The following is a 26,083-nucleotide window of genomic DNA, read 5'->3' as shown; positions in this document are numbered from 1 at the left end:
ATATCAAAAAAGACCACCTGACTAAAACTTTTAAAAGTAGATTGATAAAAAGCTCATATTTTATTATTTGCTATTCGGCCAGTTAAAACTAACTTAGTACGCGTACACAGACAAAGGTTAAATTATAAGTAGCGCATTCACGCTGCGTTCGTTCTCTTTTATGAGAGACCACGTTTCTCTACTATATGATTAACGCATATGGGCGTTTTTGGGGGCGTGATCCTTCTTTTCTCCTTGACAAACTTCAAAAAACTAAAGTTTTACATTAATTTTTAAGAGCTAATGACATACAAAGAACGCTAGTAGACTACGTACCTGAAAACAAAATTTCAGTTAGGCTTCAAAAACTTTAAGTCAATCGATTTTTTTGTATAAATTATTATGACTAAACGTAGTTTTTTCATAAAGTCAAACTAAACATTCCGGTTATTTTGTTTGATTCGACTCAGTATACGTGTAGGTCATTACATACGAAACACACCTTCTTTTTAAACCAACCAAAATTTAAAACCGAGTTTATTATATATAGAAAAACGGCCTCAAGGGCAATGACTTATATCGCTTGAATATAGACTCTTCTTTACGTAAATAAACTATTGACAAATTTAGATGCCAAAAAGGAAATAACCATAAGGTTAACCAATTAGTTTTGTCGCTTATATTAACAAAAAGACAAATTATTTACCATGAGTAAGCCAGTTTAAATTTTTCTTTTCCAGTAGGAACTATTTATTTTACTTATTAGTTTATATAGGATTTCTTATTTTAGTTATGTTTACATATCTGCATAATTATATATTTACAATTAAAAAAATCAATAACTTTAAATTTCAATTATTAAATAAATCTAGTTTAGTTGTTAATATGAAACTGACGCCTAAAATAAAAAAAAATGGTTGGTCATTTTCTTCCTTATTAAAATCAAATAATTACCGTCCTCAACAATTTAACAAAACAATAGACTTGTACTTACAATTATTAGCAACTGTGTTTAATATAAACAAGCTAACATGACTGAAAACATACAAAAAACGTATGTACAAAGTTAGTAGGATAATTTATTATAAAAAAAAGATGTAACCACATTTTGTACAAAATAAGAAAGTAATAAAAAAATTATAAATATTTTTACTGAAGAAAACTGCAACAAATTTAAAAAAATTACAAATTATACAAAAAATAGGAATACTTAACAAAATTATTAACATTGAAGACTTCAATACAAAATTCGCATTTTAGTTAGGTTTTATCAATTTAAAATGCTAACAAATAATATACATATATAACTAAAAAGAGATTTTGAAGAAATATTTTTAACGTCTTATAAGTACAATCCCAAAATAAAATAAAAGTATTCTGTTTTAAATAGTCGAGAACGATCAACGATTACAAAAAAAACATTTTGTCAATAAATAGGTTAAAATTTGATGAATAAAATTTTAAACTGTATCGCGAAACAAAAATTAAGCGGTTCTACTTAAAATTGATGATGTTCGATTATTATTGTTTTTATTGTTATTATTTAACAAAGGTTGTTTTTGTTGGTTTTCGCTTATTGCCCGGTGTCGCCTCGCCGATTCCAAATCACGCAACTCTTGAGAGCGCACAAAGTTTGTCGAAAACCGTTCGTTAGTGGGCGATCGAGAGTAAGTTTGAATAGAAGAACTGTCTGTTGGGCTAGCAATATGAACAGGCATGCTGTTATTCTTCTTTTTGTTATTAGAAGAATTAGGGGTAATTAAAAATAACGATTTTGAACAATTTTTCCAAGAGTGGACTGTCTTACGCGACCAAACCCAAAAACCTTTACAAAAATAAAATTTTGTTATATTCAGAACGTAGTTAATTAATAAGTGTTTTACTAAAAAAAAATTTCATAAATTTTACTTGCACTATAAATGACAATATACCTGTAAAAACTCCAATAATAAGCTGCATTAAAATTCGGAGCATGTATATAGAAGCAGTGGGCTTTGAATGCTGGTTTTTCTGCCATATCCTTTAACAAACAAAACAGTAAATATTAAAACTGAGAGACTTTGATTAAAAAAAGGTTAAATTTTAAAATACTAAAATGTGTAATAATTTTAAATTACGAAATATTCTTTTACATACACTTTGTTGGTGTGTTCATAAAAGTAACAGCAAATTACAACAGAGGCAGGCACAACGTAAAGAACGGAAAATATTCCAATTTTTAAAATCAAACCTTCAAGTTTATCGGTTTTGCTACCTTCTTGTTTCATGTAAGATCTAACAAACAATAGTACAACAAAATAAAGTGAAAATGATACGTATAAGTATAAGGATTTTAACTAAATTACTTACGTCCAACTTGGAAATTATCTTTACATATTAAACTACAAACCACATAGTACAAAAAATCAAAAATGCATTTACAATATAATTAAAGAGTACTTTAGATTGTTTAACAAAATACATAAAATATATTTAAAAAAACTTTGTCAATCTACATAAACAAGCAGAAGACAAAAATTATAAAGTTTAAGAACAAATTTATTACTCTTACTTGATTCGAAACAAATTTACAAATCCAGCGAACAAAAAAGAGGTTCCGATAACCAAATAAGTAAACAAGGGAACCATAACGAACCCAATTAGAGCGTTACCATCTTCGTTTCCCACATAACACAAACCTGTCAGTTCCTCACCATCAACCTATACACATGTAAAAACAGAAACTTAGTACAAGCTATTTCTTTTAAAGTACCTTAATGAGTTTTTTAAGTTTATCTGTATGTGGATTAACGTTAAGAGCGTTATTAAAGTCGTTTATTGATAATATAAAATTAAATACTGAAAAACCGTTTAATTTTCTTTTTTTTAAACTTACTATTATAATTTTAATATTATAATCGTTTTAGTTAATTTAATTGTATTATTTTAATATTTATTCTTACCTGTCGCATAACTAAAATAATTACAATTTTAATGGAGGGAATAGACCAAGCCACCAAGTGAAAATAGGAGCTATGCATCTCGATTGCCTCATGAGACCATTTTAAACCTTAAAATAAACACATTTTATTTTAATTTTCGTAAATTTTTTAAATTTCACTACATAATTTTAACAGTTTATTGCTTTTTTTAATTAAACTATTATTTAAAATTAACAATAAACTTTTATTAAAAATAACGATAAACCAAAAATTGTTTTGATTTACTATAAAAAAATTTCCTATAAAAAAAAATTTACTGTAAAAAAAAATTTCCTATAAAAAAAAAATAATTTCAATTTTGTTCCAATCAGTTTAAATGTGATTACTTATTCCGAATTCGAAACCGGCAAACTAATTTTACAAATTAAAATAATTTATCAGGAATTGTACTCTAAAATTTGCTTTACCCAAATAAAATCTAATAAATTTAACTCCCCAATTTGTGGACCGTCGGAGAAATTTTTCCCCAGTGAATTTTAGTTTTGATTGCGTGTGTGGTCCCACAGCATGATACAAAACCAAAACTAACAAAAATACTTTTAAAAATTCTTTTAATAAATAATTTACAATTAAATTGTAGTCTGTTTTCAAGTTTGTTAACTAGCCTAAAAGGGTAATCGCTAATTAAACAATAAAAACTTTAAAAATTTAAAAAGGCAAGTTAAAATGTGCCATTTTCTGTAAACTGTAAAAGCAGAGGCCTATTAAAATTTTTGAAAAGTTTGTTTTAAAAATATGAGTACAAGTAAACATCGAAAACATTTATCAAACTAATTTGTTACGTACCAATGTGGATTTTAACCTAGGTCTGACAAGCATGTACACACGATAAAAACTAAACAAATATTGTATATTAAAGACACACATCCAATGTTCTCTTGTGTATAAATGTATCTGCCTTGTTCTGATAAGAAAATAGGTTAAAATAACTAAAATATGACTGATAGCTATAATAAAAGTAAAATAAATGAGAAGGTTATATATTGAAAGCGCAATAGTGAAAAAATAGGGCGCGTATATATCAAAGTTTAATCTAAAAATCTGATTGAACGATGTTGTTAAATTCTCTGACAATTTCAATATAATAAAACAAAGCTTATTGTTTGCAAATTTTGTCGACATCAATGCAAAGTATTAGGAAGAATATAAAAAACGCGCTTTCGTTAAGGTTTGTTACTAAAAAAAATAAATAATTAAACTGTAAAGAAAGAGCCCTTTAAAATATTACATTTAACCTAATTATAAATAAAATCCTTGTCTTTTGGTATAGATCTTTTTGCTTATTACAATTCAAAAATTATAACATTTTCTTTAAGAAACCTAACTGATAATAACAATGAGTTTTACTTTTAAAAATAAAAAAAAATTTAAGTTTTAAACATAGATTATATTAAATAACAAACAGCAAAAACAAAACACACGTCAAGCCGAAATATTAGGTTGGCGCCTTTTAGACTTACGGTTTCTGAAGCCACGCCAGAAACTCTTTAAAATCTACTTTTACCCGTTAAAAAGGATAACAAGAATTTTTAGAAAGGTTAAGCTACGGTTGAATGCAAACCTGGGATCTAAATATCCTACTTTAAAGTCGACCTTTCAATTAACGACCACGGAATTCGGACTAAAATTTTAAAGCGCACTTTTAATAAATCGCTTCGTTAGTTTTTTAAAACGGTGAAATTCAAAGATATATTTTTCGAGAGCTATTTTTGTTGTTTTTTGTTATTGTAACGTAAACTGGGTAAGTGTTATTGTAAGCTTTTTATTAAAATTTAAAAGCAATTTAAATTTTGCAATTATTTCTTTGCAATCAATAACTTACAATGTTGAATTCAATTATGTTTTAAATATTTTTATACCTGCTGCGAGAAACCATGTTAGAGTTAAGATCACCCACCAAAGATAACTTGCCATCCCGAAGAAATATGAAACAAGAAACACTATCGCGCATCCAGTGTTGCCAAGCCCCTTCTGCCAAAGTAATTGCAAAGTAATTTATTTTTAACATCAAACGAACGTATTAAAAAATAATTGCATTAGATTAAAAATTTAAATTCAGTTTTTAAATAGTGGGGCTTAGGACCTTACAACTTAATTTCATATTAATGTAAGTGTTGTTATAATACTGTGTTTAAAATTTATTTAATTTAGTCTAAAATCTTAATTTAAGACTTGATTTTAAAACAATTTAAAAACGTGGTTGTGTAGTTACTCTTGTGAATCATGACATCACAATAAACTAGCAAGCGTTGACAATTTGTCAACCGGAGAGTTTGCTCATTCTTACTAATTAGAATTTTTTATTTAATTTGTACGTTCAGTATATTCAAAGTAGTTCCGCTTTACCTTTTACCCAAAAAATATTGCTTAGCCTCACAAAATATGCTGTACTGTCATTAAGAGATTTTTAACTCTTTACTTAGCTTGTTTAAGGAAACAAAAAATGCGAGTTATACTAAATTAAAAGAACCCTTATTACAATATAAATTCAACTAAAATATTACAAAATTTTAAAACAAAAAAATTGCAAAACGTTTTTAAAAAATGCTAGGATAAACAAAAAAAAATCAGGATATATAAGCCCTGCACATTTTTATATATTTTACGCACAACAAATACATTAAATTCATAAAACATGGTACTACTATAAAACCCAGTTTGATTTTAGGGGTTGACTTATCTTAATTTTATGATTGTTTAGATTGGGTTACAATGTAAGATCCGTGTTTACTTTCGACTATTGTTAAAACAAAACGATGAATTAAATTTTATCGCCGTCGTAAATAACTCTTCATGTAAGAGCAATGATACTAAAAAGCCAATTTATGTGCGCTCGTTAAAAAAAACAAACGAATAATAAATTTTGATATTTAAACATCGTCGCTTTAACACCGACGTAATAAAAGCTTAAATATAAAACAAACCTTATCATATTTATTATGTTTGTCCAAAACACTTTGTAATAAAATCAGTTAATTCGACTTAATTATTGACTTATTAAAAAAGGTTAATTATTCGATTATGGAATAGTTTTAAATTTAAAAATATCAAAAAATTAAAAAAATAATTTTCTTAAAAGGTAACTTTAAAAATGGCGAAAGATTTAACCTTTGCAAGCGATAAGCTTATGGTGCTGTTCTAATAAAAAATAAAAGCAATTAAATATTAAATCACAAATTAAATAATAAATTCCATTGTTTTAGCATGTTGTTTAAACCTTAGCACATGTTAATTTAACAAGTATTTGCTGTAACCTTACGTAAGTATAGTTGTATTGTATTTCTGTTATGCATGTTATGCGTTGTTAACCTACAAGGTATCATGCTACTTAGCGAGGGTCACCTTACACAATTTAACAGAAATAAACACGATTGCCTTAAATTTTTAAATATCCCAAATTTGGTAACACAAAAAAGTCAAATTTTTGTTAATGCAGAACCGTGACGTGATCAACGGCGTTGATATTCGATTGTGCCCTACTAACAGGCCATTCACTACGTCATTGTGTAGTGCTGGTTAAGCTGTTTTTAGATTTTATAAAAAAGTCAGTTTAGAACAGATGGGAGTAATTTATTGTTTATTTAATAAGCCAAATTTTCAGGAATTTGACAGGGAAGATCGCAAAAAACTAGTCAAAAACAATCAAGTTAAAATTAAACGCGTTTGTATTACTTTTTTAAAAAGCTAAACAATCTATGTTGTATTTTTAAAAATTTTCAGACAAAATAATTATTTTCTATTGCGTAAAAATTAAATTTTAACATAGTTTCGAAATTTAACATCACCGTAACTTGTTGTATATTTGAAACTACCTGTATGAGAAACATGTCACCATCTTTATTAATTTCACAGGAAATTGGCTCCCTTCCGACAATCAGCCGAAGTATAAACGAGATGCTGTAAATATTGTAACAAATTGCTAGAAAAATAATGGGTCGTTCCGGGTATCTTAAAAAAATAATTAAAAGTTTAATATTTTTATTTAAATTTATTGTTTATTTTTTAATTTTACAAATAATGAATAAAATCGGGGTGTTTTACAAGTTGTTTAAAACCAAATTTGTCCAAAAATCTAACAAATTATACAAAAGGTCAAAAATATATGATGTAAAATTGCCCCATAATATTCTTTTTTAAGACTAAAAAATGACTCACTTATCATAAGGTTATTTTTATCATTCTATTTAAACAGTCTCATAACACAAGTCGGCAAAACGCATGCTTAATACCACATAAATTATTTTCATCGTGTAAAAGTATAAGCATAAAATTTATAGATAAAAGTGCTATCGTTTTACCGAAAACGAGAAGCATCAATCAGAAAAGTTAACACAGTGAAAATGGTGCTTGTAAAACAAAGACTGGCCCAAACTGACATCCACACATCAACTAAATCCTTCTCCTCTACTGTAAACATTCCATCTTCATACCCGCACTTCCACGCACATACGTCACTTCCGCTAAGCCGAATCTGGGGCGGTCTGTATATTTAATAATAGAAATAAATAACTTAAACACCAATTTTAATGCTTTTAACAGCTTTTTTATGTTGTTTATTAATTTAAATCAAAAAAAATCAAATTTTATATTAATTTTAGTTCCTGAATCTTAATATTACCTGCAAGGATTTGTTTTCTCGATCGTGGTCGGTTTAACAAGAGCTGATTCATCTTCTTCATTATCAATATCAAACTCTTCGTCACCTTCCATGCACATGGTTTGCATTGTGTTTAAACGCGGAAAATTTGAGCAGTTTAAACTCTCGGGCCACTTGAAACCAAAGGTCTCCAAAAATCGTTTGCAGCGCATCTCAACAGCTCGACACATACTCTCACACGGTCCCACTACAGTGGCGGCATCTTCGTCGCACATGGGAGCATGGGCAGCGCACAAAAATTTAACAAGTTGCTGGGAGCAGTTGTATTGTATTAAAGGTTGGTATGTGTACAATAAACGCTGAACTTCAATTTGGCGTTCGTGGCCTAACCTGTTCGGCATTTTTGTATAGTTATACCCTTCACTCATGCACGTTTTTATTGTTATTCTTTCACATCTATATTCTTCTTGATAGATTCCCAATTGATTAATTGAAGCAGCCATTTTTGTTGGATTTCTGTTGTTACGATTCGTAGTAGATGGCTGAGCGTAGCATAATGTTGCGGAGATAAAAACAATGACTGTGACGTTATAATATATATTAAAAATTTCGAAACGAACCATCTTCTTCCTTATAAATTTGATTTTTAAAATTGGCTAAAAAAAAATTATATTTCGATTGTATACAAAATATTGGCATAGATTATACGATTTTATGAGGCTAAGTAACATTTTTCTGATAAATGACAACCCAAGCTGTAAAATGTACTAAAAGGATAACATATACATAGCAGTTTAATAAATAGTAGATAATATTAACTTTAGCAGACTTTAAATTGCTTGGCTTCGTGAAAGGGAATTAAGAATAGCCTAGATTTTTTGAAGCTTTAACAACCTAATTACACACTTCAAAATAATTTTAAACGTCGTGTAACTTGATTGTAATGTCCCAATTCAGTAAAATCATCAACTATACAAAAAAAGACACAACTTTATTATACATTAAAAAACAGGTTATATAAAATAAAATTAACCGTTTTTATTTTAAAGCTTAATACTCAAAAATTACACAAAACGTTCGGTAAACATCCAATTATAGACGCAGCGGGTCGGTTGGCCTACATCAGTAAATGAATAGATAATAGAACAAAATATACACAATGGTATCTAACTATGCCATTCTTTCCTAAATATGGCAATTTAATCATAAAATAGGTGAATTAAACTAAATAACAATCACAAGTAGAAATTTAACAGAAACTTTGCTGATGATAACTTTACATTTTTTCCTGACCTAACACAAAAGTTTTACTAAAATTATTCCTACAACTTGAAATTTAACTAAAGAGTGCGGCAGGTTCGTAAATAAAGTTGTCCCGCATAGTTGTTTTACACTATGTAAAATTATACTCCTAATCAAATATGTCTGAATGATCATAAACAAACATACCATAAAACCGTCCATATTTTTACGGCCGCATAAATTAAACCTGTCGGTAGCAAAATTTAAAGTATACATACTTAGGCAAACAACCTACTGTTTTTGAGAACTAACGGATTTTTTTAGTTTTACTTGAATTTTTTTTAAATTAATAAATAAATAACTAACACGAAAAAAAACATATTTTTACTTATGCTATAAACACCATAAACTAATAAAATAACATTCGGGTTATTAAAAAAAATGTGTTAAAAGTAAAATTTTAAAAACTCACCAAGTTAAAAAAGTCGAATTAAAGAAAGCTTGGAATAAAAAACTACTAACTACGCTAAATTTATTTATAAGAAAACAACAACATTTTATGCTATAAGAACTGCGGGTGATCTTATTATTTTAGAGCCTTGTCAGTCGGGATGCCTGAATGAACATATAACAACTAACGAACACAAGGTTTTACTTGTACTCTAACTTTTGAGCAAGTTTTACAGTTCGTTGCTGCTGGCTTACCGGCCTGGTTTTCCAACCAGATCAAAGAAAATACCGCTTTCAATTATAAGTGAACAAAAACCGATAAGTAAAAACATTTTTCGGTTTAAAAATCTTAACAAGGAGATTTAAGGGGTTAACATGTTAAGGCGACGAAAAATACCATAGTTAGTAAAGCGAAACTAAGTTTTCCTAATTTAAAATAATGATTCCGTATTATATTTTGTGGTACAACATCTACATACATTTTATACAATCTTTTCACTGTTTATTTAAATAAGATTACAAGTATAATACACTAACTGAGAATTTATTAAGCTTATACATCATATTTTCTAATATTTTTTTAAACGAAAGAAAACCATATTAAATCAAAGTCTTTTTTAATTTTAATTAACAAGTACTTATCTAACCGCTTGATTTCGTAAGTCTTTGATCAGAGGCTTTAATTTATTTGTATTATTCAAAAAATAGAACACAAAAATAGACCGTCATTATATTGAGAATCTCGCGAAAAAATGGCTGGTAATAGGCTGACTGCGTGTAAGTAGGAATAAGTTTTTTTTGAATAAATCCATGCCTGGTCAATAGAGCATAAACACACGGCCTCAAAAAAACTAAAAGTTATTAGATAATGGAAACCGAAAGCGCGTATGTCACACCATGACTAAAACCACTTCTTATTTAATAGTTAAAGGGGATAGTATACAATATTTATGTTTAACGTCTTGAGTAGGTACAAAGCATGTATGGCGCTTGATTGGGTAAACTAAAAACTACTTAAGTGTGTCATTTAACAACACTTTTGATTTTCCCAGAAATAATCAAAGGGACAGTATTATCTTTAAGATACCCTTATACAACAAAGTACCAGTTTATATAGATACTTCCACATTTTAATATAAAATCTATAAATTCATTGCTCACTACAGGTAAATTTTCTTTTCCACAAAAACTGATGATTTAGGTTGCTGGTGGTGATTTAAAACTGGTGTACTTTGCTAAACTATTTTTTTTCTTATGATTCATGTACTGCCGCCTGCCATCATATCCTGCTAATTACCCTTTTCATCTTTTTTTTAAAGCCGAACTCGACCTATCTCCAAATATGCCGCGACCGCCAAACTATAGCGCTCGTTCAGTCAGCTCAAATGCAAACATTACTTCGTTTATCGACTGTGTGCTCTAAGCATACACCGTACAACAAACAGCATGAATCGGTAAAATTCAATTTCCAAACCCTTTTTTAAGAAATTTATAATTTAACACGAAAATATTTGAAGTAATTAGTTCGCACTGCCTTATCATAAAAGGTTGAACATGCTAACTTGTCCAAAATATAAGTAGAATAAACCTAAAATATTTATTACTGTGAAAAACAAAAAATCAATAAAATTAGATTAAACTGCTTCAGAATTTGTAAATTAAATAGTTTTTATTTTAGTAACATATTTCTAAAGTCAACTACCAACCAAACAAACTTAAATATGGTTGAAAAAAATATGCTAAAAAAATGTGTGTTATATTACAATTTTTTTTTAAGACTAATATGTTTCACCAACAGAATTCCCTAACATCAATAACTTTATTTAAATTACTTGGATTTGATTTTTGTTACGTAGTCTACACACTACTAGGCTACATAAATTTGTTAAGGCTTTTGTATACTTACTCGTTGCAATTCTTTATTTTTTTAACATGGTTTATTTTTTGCACAATGATTTGTGTGATGTTTTTTTATTTTAACATAGAGAATAAGTTTGTTTTCATGGCTGGCTTGTTTTGGTACTGATTGGGTACGCCCGAAAGAGTACTTCTTAGTGCGTTTTATTTGTTTACCAAGTGAAGGCCGCTTTTGCAGATTAAACACATGACAACATTTTGTTACCCCAACCAACAAGTCTTGAAGTGCTTTTAGCATCTTTAAAAACTAATGATTAGGTTGATTTTATTATTTATTATAAAGTTTGATTCATAATAATATGCCTAATATGCTCTTACTTTTAAGAACAGAGCTGGCAATGATTCGACCACTGCTCTCGCGTTATGAACAGTATAAACTCCTGCTAATCCAACACTTAGTCAGCAGCTTTATTATTTTTATAATATATAATATTCTAAACTTTCAAAGAAAACTTAAGACTGGGTCTGGTGTAACTTATGTTACTATATGTTTGGGTCTTGATCCCGACCTTCTCACTCCGAGGATAAATAAAAAAAAAGATTTTAAAATAACTAAAAAAAATATTTGAAATACAAAATACTGTAACAATTCTGACCACATAAGCATAAAAGAAAATGGTATATCTTGATTACCGTTTGCAAAATAAACTAATTGATTTCGTTTATCAAAATTTGTCTGGCCTCAAATGTGTCACGGCAGCTATCCGTCACTTTCAATTTTTAGTTTTCTGTTATGTTAGCAGGCTAAGGTGGCTCCCAATTTGTTTATTTTTTTGATTTGAACTCTACATGTAAAGTTGTTTCTAAATAGTATGTAATGTTAAGTTAAATTTTTAATTGTTTATTTTATTTTCGTAATTTATCACTTAACATGACCAAGGTCTTGATGTCATGTCTGCCAATTTCAATTTGTTTGTTTGTTATAAAATTTGGCGTCATGGTCAAATGGTCTGTTAGTTAATATCAAGCAGTAACCATATTATGTTTAAAATAGTTACAGTTAAATCAGAGCTTTAATAGCGTCGTCCGCCAAGTTTATAAATGCGGAAAAGGTGAAATTTTTATAATCTTACCCTAATCTTCTCTTGTTGCCTGTGAATTCCGCCCTTTTTTGCATTCATTTTAGTACCACCCGTTTAAACCTGCGGATGACACTAATAGAGCTCCGGTAAATCAATATCAACGCAAGTATTTAATTTTTATTTGATTTTAGAAAACGATAACAATTAATATTTTTTCCAGAAATTATATTAAACAATTTTGTTAGTAAGGGAACCTGCAAGCTTTATACTTCAGAAAAAAAAATATCATAAATTTTTGCTATAGCTGTAAAAAGTCACTAAGAAATAAATATATACAATTCAAATTATGGACAATGCCCTAACTAGTCCACCAGCGAAACGAAGTCGAATTTCAACAAGTGAAAATTTGGATGAATTAAATAAGGATGAATTAATTAAAAAAGTCAAGGTGCTCCAAGAATATATTCAACAATTAGAAAACAAACAAAGCATTAATCCTTTAACAGGTGACCAACAAAAATTTAACTAAAATTTTTTAATTTTTTTGTTAGGATTGACTGTTTAAATGTTTCCCTAAAGTTTAAATACCGAAAATTATATATATCTTAATTCAAAATATTTTAAAACCCCTGTAATTTGATTGTGTTGTCAAATATACTAAAGTGACATGACAACAAACCCGTTTTTAATTTTTTTTTTAATGTGGAGTTTCAAATTAAAATTGCAGACTAATTACATCAACAAAACACATAAAATTAGGTTTTACAACCTCAATTCTTACAGTTTAAGTTTTTAAATATTTTAAAAATATTAGAAATGCATTCAGGTTCCTTAACAGAGTCAGGTCGACGAGAAAATGTTTTGGTAATGAGACTTGCTAACAAGGAACAGGAAGCTCAAGACTGTGCTGTAAGTTTAACAAATTTATGAAACTTTACCAAGCTGCCAATAACAAGTCTTGTATAAATACTTGAACTTATTTTAGGCACAAATTGCCCACATTAAAAAGTCACAAGAAAATATAGTAATCCAAAGTCTTCGTCAAGCCAATTTGGATCCGGGGGTTAACTTGTTGTTTGGAAAAATGAGAGAGGAGCTCCAGCAAACAAAAGATAAACTTGAACAGGCACAAAATGAACTGAGTGCATGGAAGTTTACTCCTGACAGGTACAGAAAAATATAGTTTAAAACAAAGCAACAATCATTTAACAAATTTTTAAAAATACCTTTATTAATTTTGTTAATAAAAAACTTAATTGAAATAGTTTTATCTATTTTGCTAATACACCTATTTTTTTACTTTTATGTGCAGTCAAAATGGCAAAAAGTTGATGTCAAGATGTCGAACTCTAATAGCAGAGAATCAAGAGTTGGGTGAGCAACTATCCCAAGGCAAAACTGCTCAACTTGAGGCTGAGCTGGCTCTTCAAACTAAATATAACGACGAACTAAAAGCTAGTCAGGATGGTAAGTGTATAAATATTTATTTTTCAAGTGTTCGGTTGGTACATGTCAGAATATTTTGCAGAGCAATTAAAAGTCATCCTATTAGATAATTGCCAATTACTTCTGTTAAGTTGTGTGAAAATTTTAAAGACGTTATCACGAAAACTACAAAATCAATTTCATTAAAAATTTTATCTTTGTAATTGCATGATACCAATTTGATACCAAATAAATACACTTACTTATTCAATGCCCTTAAAGAATTTTTCAAGGTAAAAATAAAGTTAAGTTTTGCACGTTTCCCTCAGCAAATCACTTTTTATTGTTGAATTGTTAAACATTATTTTACGTTGAAAAATACGACTTGAAGTTTGGTATAAACAATTTTTATATTTCTGTCTTAGTATTTTGCCTTATAACTTTCAGAATTAAATGAATTTGTTATCCAACTTGACGAAGAGGTTGAAGGAATGCAAAGTACTATCCAAGTTCTTCAGAAACAACTTTTGAACATAAAACAGAAAGAAACCCAACTGAATCACAAAAGCGATGACAAAACCATTAAGAACAATCTGGTTCAACAAGAAGTAAAACAGACAAACAAAAACGACAACAAAGGTAATAAAAGCAATATGGATGATTTTAAAAGCGAGAGCCCCAATAACATAATGTTTTATTCCAACAAACTAGATGAAAGCAATGTAGAAAATTATGAGGAACCGTATTTTCATGATGAAGATCATTCTAGTGCTTGTTCTACACCACTGCATCATGAAAAAGGGTCAAAAAGTCCACTTGAAAGTCAGGGAACCCCAAGAGAGGAAAAGATAATAGACTGGAATAATGATACAGGTGACACGTGGGAAAGCAGAACTAGTATTGAGAGCGATAATTCAAACGATCCTGATATAAAAGCTTATATTACTTCAATAACAGAAAATAATCACACTGGAAATTGTAATGATTATAATTCAAATGAAAGGACGCCAAATTACGAGCATCAAAATATTTGTTTTGATAATGAGTCGCAGCTTAAATCAGAACTAACCGATTGTAAAAATGATCTTAAATTCAGTTCAAATAATTACAAAAACAACTCAGATAAAAAGGAACCAGTTTTAGGTGCAGTAAATAGAACCTTAATCGATTCAATTCTAAAACCCAAACTTGAAATTGAGGATTGTGGTACTATGAATACTATAAAAAACTCAACTGACAACATACTTACTGATGTTTTAAGTAACAATGGCTCGTTTAATGGTGTACAAGAACATCAGGTAACTAACCATAATTAGAGAGACAATCTTTTTACCAATGTTTAACCATTTTCCACTTTTCTTACTTACATTTTAATCTTTTGTAAAAATTGTCAATAAAACGGGTTAATTTAATCTGATAATATTCTAGTTTCGCATTTAATTTAGTTGATTTTAAGTAAATATTTTTCAATTTTTTAGTTTTATTACCTGTAAAGACAGAGAAAACTGTTGTTTTTCAATCGATATAGAAATAAAAATATGTCATAAATTTTTTACCCCAAAATTTTTAATATTATGAAAATTAAAAGGTCTATAAATAATGTTTTAAAAAATTTAAAGCTTTGCAGTGACATGTACGCAAATATAAATACCGTTTAAAATTACTTTGTTATAATTACTAAACTTTATTTTGGTTGCTTAATTTCTTTCTGTATAATAATCAAGGCCAAGATGTGGTTTTCAAAATAATAATCTTTTTTTGTTTAACAGGAGTAAACTTGGGTTTAAATCCATTTATAGTTAAATTTATGAAAACAGTAATTAAAAACATTTTGCCATTAAAATCCTATTTTTGTATAAAATATTAAGATATTTTTAAGTGAATAGCAATTTTAACGATACTATTTTGACTAGTGATATTTTACTTAACCCTACCGTCTGTTTAACCCACCTTTGTTTTTTTCAATTAAAGCAAAATAAGCCTTTATTTGTAAGATTTTATTATATGAAAAAAAAAAACTTAAGAAAAATTTTTCTTAAAAGAATTTACCAATATGAAAAAAAAGTTTAATAAGGCATTTTTAAAGTATATATAAAATACAAATAAAAAAACTTTAACAAAGTTTAAATACCAAACATGGGAAATCCAATAAAGTGGTAACATAAAAGGCGTTAAAAAGATTGCAACTGTGTTATTGTAATTATACTTTTAGATACAATTTTTGTTACATAAACAAACATTTACAAACTTTAGCCTTGGAAATTGTAAAACCGGTACACAGAAAAGAATAAGAAAATATATTAGTATTTTGGTTACCTACACCAGGAGTTGCAACCTTTTTTGCACGGCGAACCGCTTTAACACTAAAATTTTTTCACTTTGAATTGAAAAAGAACCTTGAGCTTGTTTTGCCGCAAAGAGACGCTCCCACGCGGATATTATCGAAACCCGCAAGGTGTCCCTCACGCCAAGTTTGTTTTGCGATTTCGTTTTTGTTGCTGGCAGTCCGATAGTGTGGCGAACCGGTCATGGCATCGGACTACGACAGAAAATCCAGATTCGCATAAAGAGGATGTCGGAAATGGCAACAAAGTTTTTAGTGCTTTTATGGCAAAGTCGGGGTATTCGGGCTAGATCTTGATTCAAAACGTTGGTAAAGTCGTTGTATCAAAAATATATTTTAGGCTACCATCATTTGCAATGTAGCGATTACGAGTCTGACTTAATCAACCTGACCAAAATATCGTACGTGATTGGCTGTTGGTATTCTCTGTTCCGTAACACAAAAATAACAATATATGCTTTTTAACAAGTTGTTACTTTAAATATATATGTTAAAAAAAAATTTAACAAGTTGTTACTTTAAATATATATGTTAGTTTTTAGAATATTTATTTTTTTTTAAATTTTTGTTCCAAAATTGTATTTTTAAAACGGATTAAAGACGGGCGCTTATGGCCTGCATAATTTTTCATCTAACTGCGGAAAGTCCACGACGTAAAGCCCGCGTTTGATATTAACGTAAGACCGTATTTTATCGAAATTCAAAATAAAATTTGACAAAAAGTATAATATATAAAAAATTTTAATTGGTTGTAACGTTAATGACATACGTTAGTTTTTAGAATATTTATTTTTTTTAAGATTTATGTTTCAAAAACTAATTGTAAAACGGATTAAAGACAAGTGCTTTAGGCCTTCAAAATTTTACGACGAATCGCTCTCGGCCTGCGAAATTTTTCATTAAACTGCGGGGAGTCTGCAACGTAAAGCCCGCGTATACCTTTAATGCAAGACCATATTTTACCAATATTCAAAATGAAATTTGGCAAAAGGTACAATAGTTAAAAAAGTTTTAACCTGTTGTTAAGATAAATATATATGTTAATTTTTGGAATATTTTTTTTTTAATTTTGTTTTCGAAAACGTAATTTTGAAACGCATTAAAGACGGACGCTTTTGAGGTCAAAATTTCGTGCTAGCGTACATCCAATTGATGTTAAACTTATATTATCAGGTTATTAGTTTAGGTTATTAGTTTTCAACATGTAAAAATTGTTTTTAATAAATCAAATTTCGGTATTTGTAAACTAGATTTTATTTTTTTAATTAATTTTAAGTTTTAGGTTTTTTTAAAACAAATTTGTTTTTTTGCAAATAAAAGTTTGTTTATTGTTAAGTAATTCAATTTTTTTTAAATTAAATTTTGGTTTATGTAAAACAAATTTAGGATTTTTTGTTTGTTTTTAGTTTTAATGGTTTAAGAGTTTTCAGTTTGTTATTTGGCACCAAATTTAAAAAGTAAAGCTGGTATAAAGCTGAATTTTTAGTCTATTTTAAATTATAAACTGAAGTTTAAAACTAGTGGTTATTAATAAATTAAAGTTTATAGCTGGTGTTAATTAAACTAAAGATTGGATCTGGGGGTAAATAATAAACTAAAATTTGAATCCGGGGGTAAATAATGAATTGTATTTTAAATTTGGGGCTGTTAATTAAAAAAAACTTGGGATTTGATAACATTTTTTATGTTGTTGGGGCTAAATAATAAACAAAAGTTTTAAACTGGGGGTAATTAATAAACATCAGTTTGAATCCGGGGGTTAATATTGCTTTGTATTTTAAATCTGGGATTGTATATTAAATAAACTTGGATTTTTTTATATAGTGGATTTGGTACAAAAAAATAAAGTTTATCTTTTAAATAATTGTTTTAAAGCAATTTCCCCTTTTTCCTAAAATTTTATGCTTATGTGTTTGTTAAGATTTTTTTTATTTTTTAGAAATGCGTTTTATTTCAGTAGGATTGAAATTATAATTAAACTTTTCCGTAATTTCGTTTTAAATATTGATAATATAAATTTAAAATCAATGGGATGTACGCTAGCACGAATTTTTTACCTCAAAAGCGTCCGTCTTTAATGCGTTTTAAAATTACGTTTTCGAAAAAAAAATTTAAAAAAAAATAAATATTCCAAAAATTATCATATATATTTATCTTAACAACAGGTAAAAACTTTTGTAACTATTGTACTTTTTGCCAAATTTCATTTTGAATATTGGTAAAATATGGTCTTGCATTAAAGGTATACGCGGGCTTTACGTTGGAGACTCCCCGCAGTTTAATGAAAAATTTCGCAGGCCGAGAGCGATTCGTCGTAAAATTTTGACGGCCTAAAGCGCTTGTCTTTAATTCGTTTTACAATTAGTTTTTGAAACATAAATCTTAAAAAAAATAAATATTCTAAAAACTAACGTATGTCATTAACGTTACAACCAATTAAAATTTTTTTATATATTATACTTTTTGTCAAATTTTATTTTGAATTTCGATAAAATACGGTCTTACGTTAATATCAAACGCGGGCTTTACGTCGTGGACTTTCCGCAGTTAGATGAAAAATTATGCAGGCCATAAGCGCCCGTCTTTAATCCGTTTTAAAAATACATTTTTGGAACAAAAATTTAAAAAAAAATAAATATTCTAAAAACTAACATATATATTTAAAGTAACAACTTGTTAAATTTTTTTTATGTATTATACTTTTTGTCAAATTTTATTTCGAATATCGGTAAAATATGGTCTTAAACTGACATTTTACGCGGCAATTTCGTCACCGACCCCCCGCGTTTTTTGCAGGCCGAACCTTCTCACGGCCGAAGCTGCTGGCAACCTTTTAAATAACAATGGGAGTTTTTACCGCGTAAATCTATAGTGTTATTCAGTTATAAAATTTTTAATAGATAGATTGTGTGACATTTAGGTAGTATTTTTTATTAGTAATTAAAATTAACTAACGGCATTTATGTTAATTTTTTAGAGAATACTACTGTAGTAGATTGCGTTTTTTAAAGCTCAATTTTTAAACATTAACCGGTTATAGTTCTTTAAGACTATTTCTACCAAAAACAGTTCTTTTCTATACTAAAACCGTTTTACCATATTTAATATATTGATTCTTTTGAACTTATTTGAAAATTGTGTAGCCTTTACTTTTATATAAAGTTTTTTAAAGTAGTTAAGGAAGTCAAGTAGGCTTCTACTAACCGTATATATAGTTTATTTTTAGAATATTGCAGGAACAAGAAAGGCAGGGGCAACAGAAGGGAAAAAAAAGAAATGAACACTTCAGAAGTAAAATCGCCTTCGAGTATGCTGACTGTGGTACAGCTAAAATATTTTTGTTTTTTAATTTTTAAAAAACTATATTATCCTTTTGTTATTAAAAAACATCATGTTAAAATTACATCTTAAATACAAATATTTTAGTTTGTTACAACAATTGAGGAGGTTGAGGCCACAATTACTAAATTTGAAACCTCCACCTTGACCAAGTTTGTACAGCGTCAAGTCCACAAGAGTAAAAGTGAGCAAATTTTATGGAACAAGGATTTTGTACCATACAGATTTATTGAAAGTTTTTTAATATGGAATGTCAACATGGCAAAGACCGTAGCAATAGCTTGAAAGCTAAGAGTAAAGTTATACCAGAGGTAAACCACTTAAATTATATTAATAATGATTTTGCTAAAGATAGGTCAAACTGAAAATTACTTAATAATTTACAATTTATTATTTTCAATTTTTAGCTTATTGATCATGTGGTACCTAGAACATACATGGGCTTACAAGGATCAAAAAAAACAAATTGTCCTGCTAACATTAGCATTACCAAAATAAAACTTTTTCCAACATACAAGGTTTATTTTAACATTTTAACTACTGCCTAAAACACAATTGCAACATTCTAATAACAAATTACATTTTCAAGATTAATTTTTATGAGTGCAAAAAAGAATTGAAACAACTTAAAAACCGAGTATCCAAAAGTTTAAAGTATGAACTGAGCAACTCACCATCATCTATAAAATCTAGAATTGTTTATAAAATAAATTTTCCACCAAGCCACTTATATGTTGGTCATGTAACTGGAAAGGTTATTTAAAAAAAAAAATTGTTATATATTTAAATACTTCTATAAAACAAAAAATAATATTAAATTATTGTAACAGGAAGCTGGATATCAGCAGACAGTGGATAAGCGAAAAATTGCTGAAATAGGAAAACTTTTTGACGAAGGTGTTAGCAGTGTCCGTGAACTTAAAAAAGCAATTGCTCTTTATGTTAGACATGATTTATTTAAAGATCAACCCCTGCCATGTCCTACAAATCGAAGATTTTATCCATGCATCAAGGATTTAAAAAACAGCTTTTATTATGCATTTGTAAATAAAAAACTATCAAAATTCGATCCAACCAACGTAAAACTTTTAATTGATGAATGGAAAAAGTCATATGGTACTGATGACAATGTTTTGTATTGACCATATGTGGCAGGAGAAGCAAACAATGTGAAAGAACAAGAAAGTGAATGGGATGAAATTCCTTTTATTAAGTGTAGGCAATCACTTTTATTTGTACATTAATTTGCTTGGCAAAAACGTTTGCTTGAAAGGTATGGGCAAGAGATGTGTCTTTTAGATGCTACCTACAAAACATCAAAATATGCCCTTCCCCTTTTTTTTCTTTGTGTAAAGACCAACGTTAACTATCAAGTTGTTGGTTCCTTTATTATACAAAATGAAACTGCTGATGATATTGAAGAGGCACTTAAAGTTTTGCGAAAATGGTGTCCCAATTGGAATCCCTTATATTTTATGACAGATAAGTGCGATGCTGAAATTCTTGCAATTGAGGCCATTTTTAAAGGTGTTATATATATTAGCCTAAAAAAACATTATATTATTTAAAAAGCATAAATAACAATTAAGCTGTTAATATTTTTTATTTATCGAAAGACTGTAGAGTATTGATTTGTGACTTTCACCGAGAACAAGCATGGGGGAGATGGGTGAGAAAACATGATAATAGCATTAGTGATAAAAGCAAGCAACAATGTGCATTGGGTTTATTGCGATTTGTTGCCTCAGCAGATACTGATGAGATGTTTACAACGGCAATAACTCAGTTGAAAAGTAGTAATATTTGGAATGATAATGCTAAGTTTCAAAGTTATTTTGAAAAATATTGGGAACCTACAAAAGAGGTAATTCAACAAACCATATCTAAGTGTTTAGATTTAATCAAAAAAATAAAATTAAAATCATTATTAATCTTTATTGCATTATTTTGTAGCGCTGGGCTTGGCTCTATAGAGTAAATAAGCTCAAAGTTATTATTAACACAAACAATGGTGTGGAGAGTCAAAACAAAACGTTAAAGGAATGCCATATACGCTTTCGCACAGACAGACTTTATCTGGAGTTATCACAGTGTTACATAAAGACTTTTTGCCTGAAAGTTTTCAAAGGTTAGTATATCATTTTTAATATGTGACCCGAATAGTAGCAGTATCATCAAGTTTTGTTTTATATTTTACACCTAAAACGGTAGCTGTTGCTTTTTTAGGTACAGAAATGAAAACCTTGCGGCTTCCAATAACTATCGTCAATACCATGGTAATGTTCCTTCTTTTTTACATGATAGACCCCACAACATTATAAAACATTGCATCAAAAGAATGCTTTGTTCAACTGACATTTCTAGTGAATCAATATCAAGAGTAGAAGATATGTTGTATGTGAACAGCGCAGAAACAAAAGAAGTCTATGAAGTTTCTATTTATCAGGGACCAAAATGCTCATGTGTAGACTTTAAAAGAAACTGTTTACCATGCAAACATGTTTAGCATTTTCAAAAAATTTCCAGATGTGTCATGGGAAAATTTTCCTACATGGTACCTAAATTCTCCTTTTATGATTTTGGATCCTTGCATTGTTAATCCTACAAATCCAGTGTACCAAGCTACATGCAAAATTAAACAGACAGTACCACAACGACACGAACCCAATTGTGAATCCAAAACACCATCACAACAACTTAAAATACAAGAGAAAACAAAACACTCAACAATAACGAGAATCTCTAATGCTTTAACAACCATAAGAGATTTATCATTCGATGTTACTTCAGAAGAAGCCTTGTTGAAGGCTGAAGCGACACTAAATGAAGTTATCGAGGATATGAGAAATAATTGTAAACATGATGGTGGGTTGCGAGTGTTGGGATCAGAAGAAAAGATAAAAAAAAAATCAACCAAAGTAATTAAATCAAAAGTAGCAGTTCATGATGAGCTTCCGAGAAAGTATCCAAAGGCAAACAAGTTTGTATCAAGACATGGTAAACATGCTGATTCTATGCGGGACCTATACCGAGTAACTTCTTTGTTTCCAAAAGGGTGTTCCTTTTATGATGATGGGTCCGACTTTCAAATTCCGCCAGTCAAAAAACCCCATACTAACTATGTAGCAAAAACACCAGTAGCAATTATAAAGAAGGTTACTCCATCTATTGCGGTACTTAAAAAAAAGGGCTTACTTAAAAACTTGTTAAAAAATGGTCCATATAATATTTCATTAGTAAATATTAAGTCTTTGGATCCCCTTCTTTCCAAGAATGAATTACAAGTTTTACAAGCCAAGAGCTTTAAAATGCTCCTGCATTCCCCCTGTTGCCGTGTAAAAAGAAACCTGGCCCTCAAATGTGTTTCCTGAAAAGTTCATTTCGAATTTAATGCAAACGTAAAATTTTATAACTGAATAACACTATAGATTTACGCGGTAAAAACTCCCATTGTTATTTAAAAGCATATATTGTTATTTTTGTGTTACGGAACAGAGATTACTGTTACGCAACAGAGAATACCAACAGCCAATCACGTACGATATTTTGGTCAGGTTGATTAAGTCAGACTCAGCGAGAGTTACCTGGAAAATAGCGATTATACTCTTGTGTCCAAGTGACTGCACACAAGGTTGGAAAACGCTTGCTCAGACTCGCTGTCTTTCAAAGTAATTTAAATAGCCCTATGTTGGCGCGATCATCCAAAAATTTTAGTTTGTCTTTAAATGCAGCCACTTTATTGTCTTTTAATTCGGGGTGCTTAGTCTTTATGTACTGATGTAGTTTTAAAAGCTTTATTGCCTTGATTAATAACTATGTGTTGCAAATTAGGCAGAGATGACAAAGTAATTCGAAATCACTAATTTAAATAAATACGTATTTTAAGTACGACTCATTATTTTTGTTGATAGTTACACACAATTAATCTTTTGTTGTATTTTCTGATAAAAAATTCAATTAGTTAAGCTCATAATGATGTCTTGTTAGATTATTTATTTATGTTATTTTTATTATTAAAAAATTTTAGTTGCGCTTTGATCAAGTTTCAAAACTATGCTGTGGTTGAACCTAACACCAATATAAATTTTATTTGGTGATATTGTGTTAGGTACACACCAACGTAAAACAAAAATTAATCTAGTCTGTGTTTGCCAGTGCATGATCATAAACTGGTGGGTCACATGTCACGTGACGAAAATTTTTCTTTTAGTGGTTTTTGCAACCTAAATTCCAAATTTCACCAAAAGTATACTCAAACCAATTTGAAAAACAAAAAATCAACGTAAAAGTTTAAGAAATTTCAGTAAAGGCAATAAATAAACCTTGCGGCCTCATAAAATTTTTAACTTTTTAAATGAATACTACATAAAATAATTGGTAAAAATGTATAGGTGCTTTAAGCGAATAATTAACTTGTTTAAATACAATGATCCATAAAAATACGTCTTAATTTTAAGCGTTTTTAATTTAGAAGTCCGGCCCAAAACTAGGCTTAACTCTTTCACATAAAGCTCTAAATAAATCGCTTACACTGCAGTCATCGTCGTCTGTTCGATAGTCTGATCTGTGGTCAAAGAAGTTACCGCAATCCCCTGTTAAATCTGGCTGATTGTAGTCCCACATAATTTCAGCATCTGTTGCGTTTGTTCCGTCGTTCCAAGTCCATTGATCGTCGATCTTACGTAATCCGATCCATACTCTACTACGCGGGTACAATGGCTCGATTATCGCCTCAGCGATTTCCCTTAAAAAATTAAAAAAATGATATTTTCGTAAATACATAGGTTTCAACATAATCTTTATAATATCTTTAAGAAAATAATAACAAATGAAGATTTTTAAAAATGTACAAAAGAAAAATTAGTAAGGCTGTTCAGTTTATTGATAATGATGTTCAAAATTTGTGTAAAATAACTTTTCTGCATACCGATAACAATAATCAAAACTTATTTAAACTTTCCAAGGTTAAATTTATATGTAAAAGTAAAACTTAAGACTAACTTTTTGAAATCACACTTTTCTTGAGTCGTTGACAAGTATAAATGCAATTCTTTAGCCTATCAAAAACTAGCAAATAAGTTTGACTGCGTTACTTTCTGGTTTTTATAGACTGCTGTCGTGACTCTTGCACGTTATAAAAATTTTACCGGACTGAAATAATTACAGTGCCATTTGTCTTAGAAACATCAAATCATTTAATTTTAATTTTTTGCAATTACTGGCCAAATCGTGATTTCCCCTCTGTCTGGAAAAATCAAATACTAAACATTTGGCACCAACGATTTTAAAAATAATTTATGTTTCCGGTATGTTAGTTGTTTTAACATTTTATTGACACTTTTTAATTTTTTTTTGTCTTAAACAAAATAACTTTTTGATAATGTTACATTTGTTTTAAAGAGAGTGTTAATACCAGCAGCGTGGTGTAGTGGTAAGAACACTTGCTACACCACACATAGTGGGTTCAATCCCCACTGATCTCATGCTGCAGCGCCCTTGAGTAAGGCGCTATAAACGGTAAGAACTCCTGCTAAGCAAGCACTTAATCAGCAGCATAATTATCGGGCAATTATAATCTATAATATCCCAAACTGCCACAGGCAACTCAAGACTGGGTCGGAGTAACTAATTTTACTCTATGTTAAAGTCGCGCATTCGACTTTCCCACATCGAGGATAAAGATATATACAAACAAAAAAAGAATTAAATATGAACTTTTTTATATTTAAACCTAATTTTAACAAAAGAACCGCATTCATTGATATTGTAATATAAAAGTAAACTAATTTTAAAAGCAAAATACCGATCTTAATTTTTTAGTAATCAAACGAGTATTAAAATATCATAATAACAAAACATTAAAAAAAAAAAATTTTACACATTTTTTACTTATATTTTAACAATTTACTTAAATTTTCAACCAATATTTTTTACTTTAATGGACAGCGAAAAGGACGATTTTTGACGGCGACCAGAACGCTATTAAACTAGTCAAGCGTTAAACTCACACTGATTCATTATTTGATAAATATATTTAGCTAGAGTTAAATCTTCATTTTAAATAGCAACAAACAAAATAATAATACCGACAACATATTAAAATTTCAGAAAATTTAATTTTTAAATTTTAATAATAAAATATATTAATTAGTAATTAGTGATAATTAAATGTCGTAAATAGGATGTTTGCGGTTCGTTGGGATAATAACAAACATACTGAAAATTTAGAACTTTTAGTTTTAAAGAACAGGAGTTATCGTCTTTCAAAATTCTGACTAGAAAGACTAAAAACAACTAGATTTATTTGATCAATAAAATATGGTTCGAAATCGTTTGATTCTTTTTTATAAATATAATTTATTTAGTAGGTTTATTAATTAAATTATAAATTTAAATATGAACTTTTTTATATTTAAACCTAATTTTAACAAACGAACACGCATTCATTGATATTGTAATAGAAAAGTAAACTAAATTTAAAAGCAAAATACCGATCTTAATTTTTTAGTAATCAAACGAGTATTAAAATATAATAATAACAAAACAATTAAAAAAAAATTTTTTACACATTTTTACTTATACTTTAACATTTTACTTAAATTTTCAACCAATGTTTTTTACTTTAATAGACAGCGAAAAGGACGATTTTTGACGGCGACCAGAACCCTATTAAATTATTCAAGCGTTAAACTCACACTGATTCGTTATTTTATAAATAAACTAAAATAATGATTAAACGATATTTAGCTAGAGTTAAATTTTCATTTTAAATAGCAACATACAAAAT

The 26,083-nt window shown here is 28.8% G+C and overlaps 3 protein-coding genes and 1 pseudogene across 6 annotated transcripts; 3 read left to right on the top strand and 1 right to left on the bottom strand.

The window, feature by feature from the left end:
- Positions 1-1,125: 1,125 nt before the first annotated feature.
- On the bottom strand, positions 1,126-9,512 carry LOC145764105 (frizzled-4-like). The gene is made up of 10 exons (XM_082575693.1): positions 9,272-9,512; positions 7,579-8,213; positions 7,259-7,441; positions 6,773-6,908; positions 4,820-4,931; positions 2,922-3,028; positions 2,531-2,679; positions 2,116-2,253; positions 1,911-1,999; positions 1,126-1,804 (listed from the first exon to the last, which is right to left on the bottom strand). The coding sequence occupies exons 2-10, from the start codon at positions 8,178-8,180 to the stop codon at positions 1,464-1,466; spliced, it is 1,857 nt and encodes a 618-aa protein (XP_082431819.1). The 5' UTR covers positions 8,181-8,213; positions 9,272-9,512; the 3' UTR covers positions 1,126-1,463.
- A 2,904-nt stretch (positions 9,513-12,416) lies between these two features.
- On the top strand, positions 12,417-15,459 carry LOC145758344 (uncharacterized). 2 transcript variants are annotated; one of them, XM_082572505.1, is made up of 6 exons: positions 12,417-12,694; positions 13,003-13,097; positions 13,174-13,355; positions 13,501-13,655; positions 14,061-14,252; positions 14,325-15,459. In XM_082572505.1, the coding sequence occupies exons 1-6, from the start codon at positions 12,535-12,537 to the stop codon at positions 14,927-14,929; spliced, it is 1,389 nt and encodes a 462-aa protein (XP_082428631.1). In that variant the 5' UTR covers positions 12,417-12,534; the 3' UTR covers positions 14,930-15,459. The 2 variants fall into 2 exon arrangements, with proteins under 2 accessions (XP_082428631.1, XP_082428632.1); XM_082572506.1 differs by having other exon boundaries at positions 13,015-13,097; positions 14,325-15,458.
- Positions 15,460-19,214: 3,755 nt separating this feature from the next.
- On the top strand, positions 19,215-20,582 carry LOC145759275 (uncharacterized). 2 transcript variants are annotated; one of them, XM_082573062.1, is made up of 5 exons: positions 19,215-19,278; positions 19,384-19,607; positions 19,704-19,814; positions 19,886-20,050; positions 20,127-20,582. In XM_082573062.1, the coding sequence occupies exons 2-5, from the start codon at positions 19,542-19,544 to the stop codon at positions 20,436-20,438; spliced, it is 654 nt and encodes a 217-aa protein (XP_082429188.1). In that variant the 5' UTR covers positions 19,215-19,278; positions 19,384-19,541; the 3' UTR covers positions 20,439-20,582. The 2 variants fall into 2 exon arrangements, with proteins under 2 accessions (XP_082429188.1, XP_082429197.1); XM_082573071.1 differs by lacking the exon at positions 19,886-20,050.
- Positions 20,541-21,827, top strand: LOC145758554 (uncharacterized; annotated as a pseudogene). Its single transcript, XR_014286503.1, has 4 exons — positions 20,541-20,823; positions 20,913-21,160; positions 21,250-21,424; positions 21,523-21,827. The product of XR_014286503.1 is annotated as an uncharacterized LOC145758554 (transcript).
- Positions 21,828-26,083: the final 4,256 nt, after the last annotated feature.

This window comes from Corella eumyota, chromosome 1 (assembly GCF_963082875.1).
Source record: "Corella eumyota chromosome 1, kaCorEumy4.1, whole genome shotgun sequence".
In the NCBI taxonomy this organism is placed as follows: Eukaryota; Metazoa; Chordata; class Ascidiacea; order Phlebobranchia; family Corellidae; genus Corella; species Corella eumyota.
Note: the sequence above shows the minus strand (reverse complement) of the source record. Positions and strands in the feature narration are given on the sequence as shown.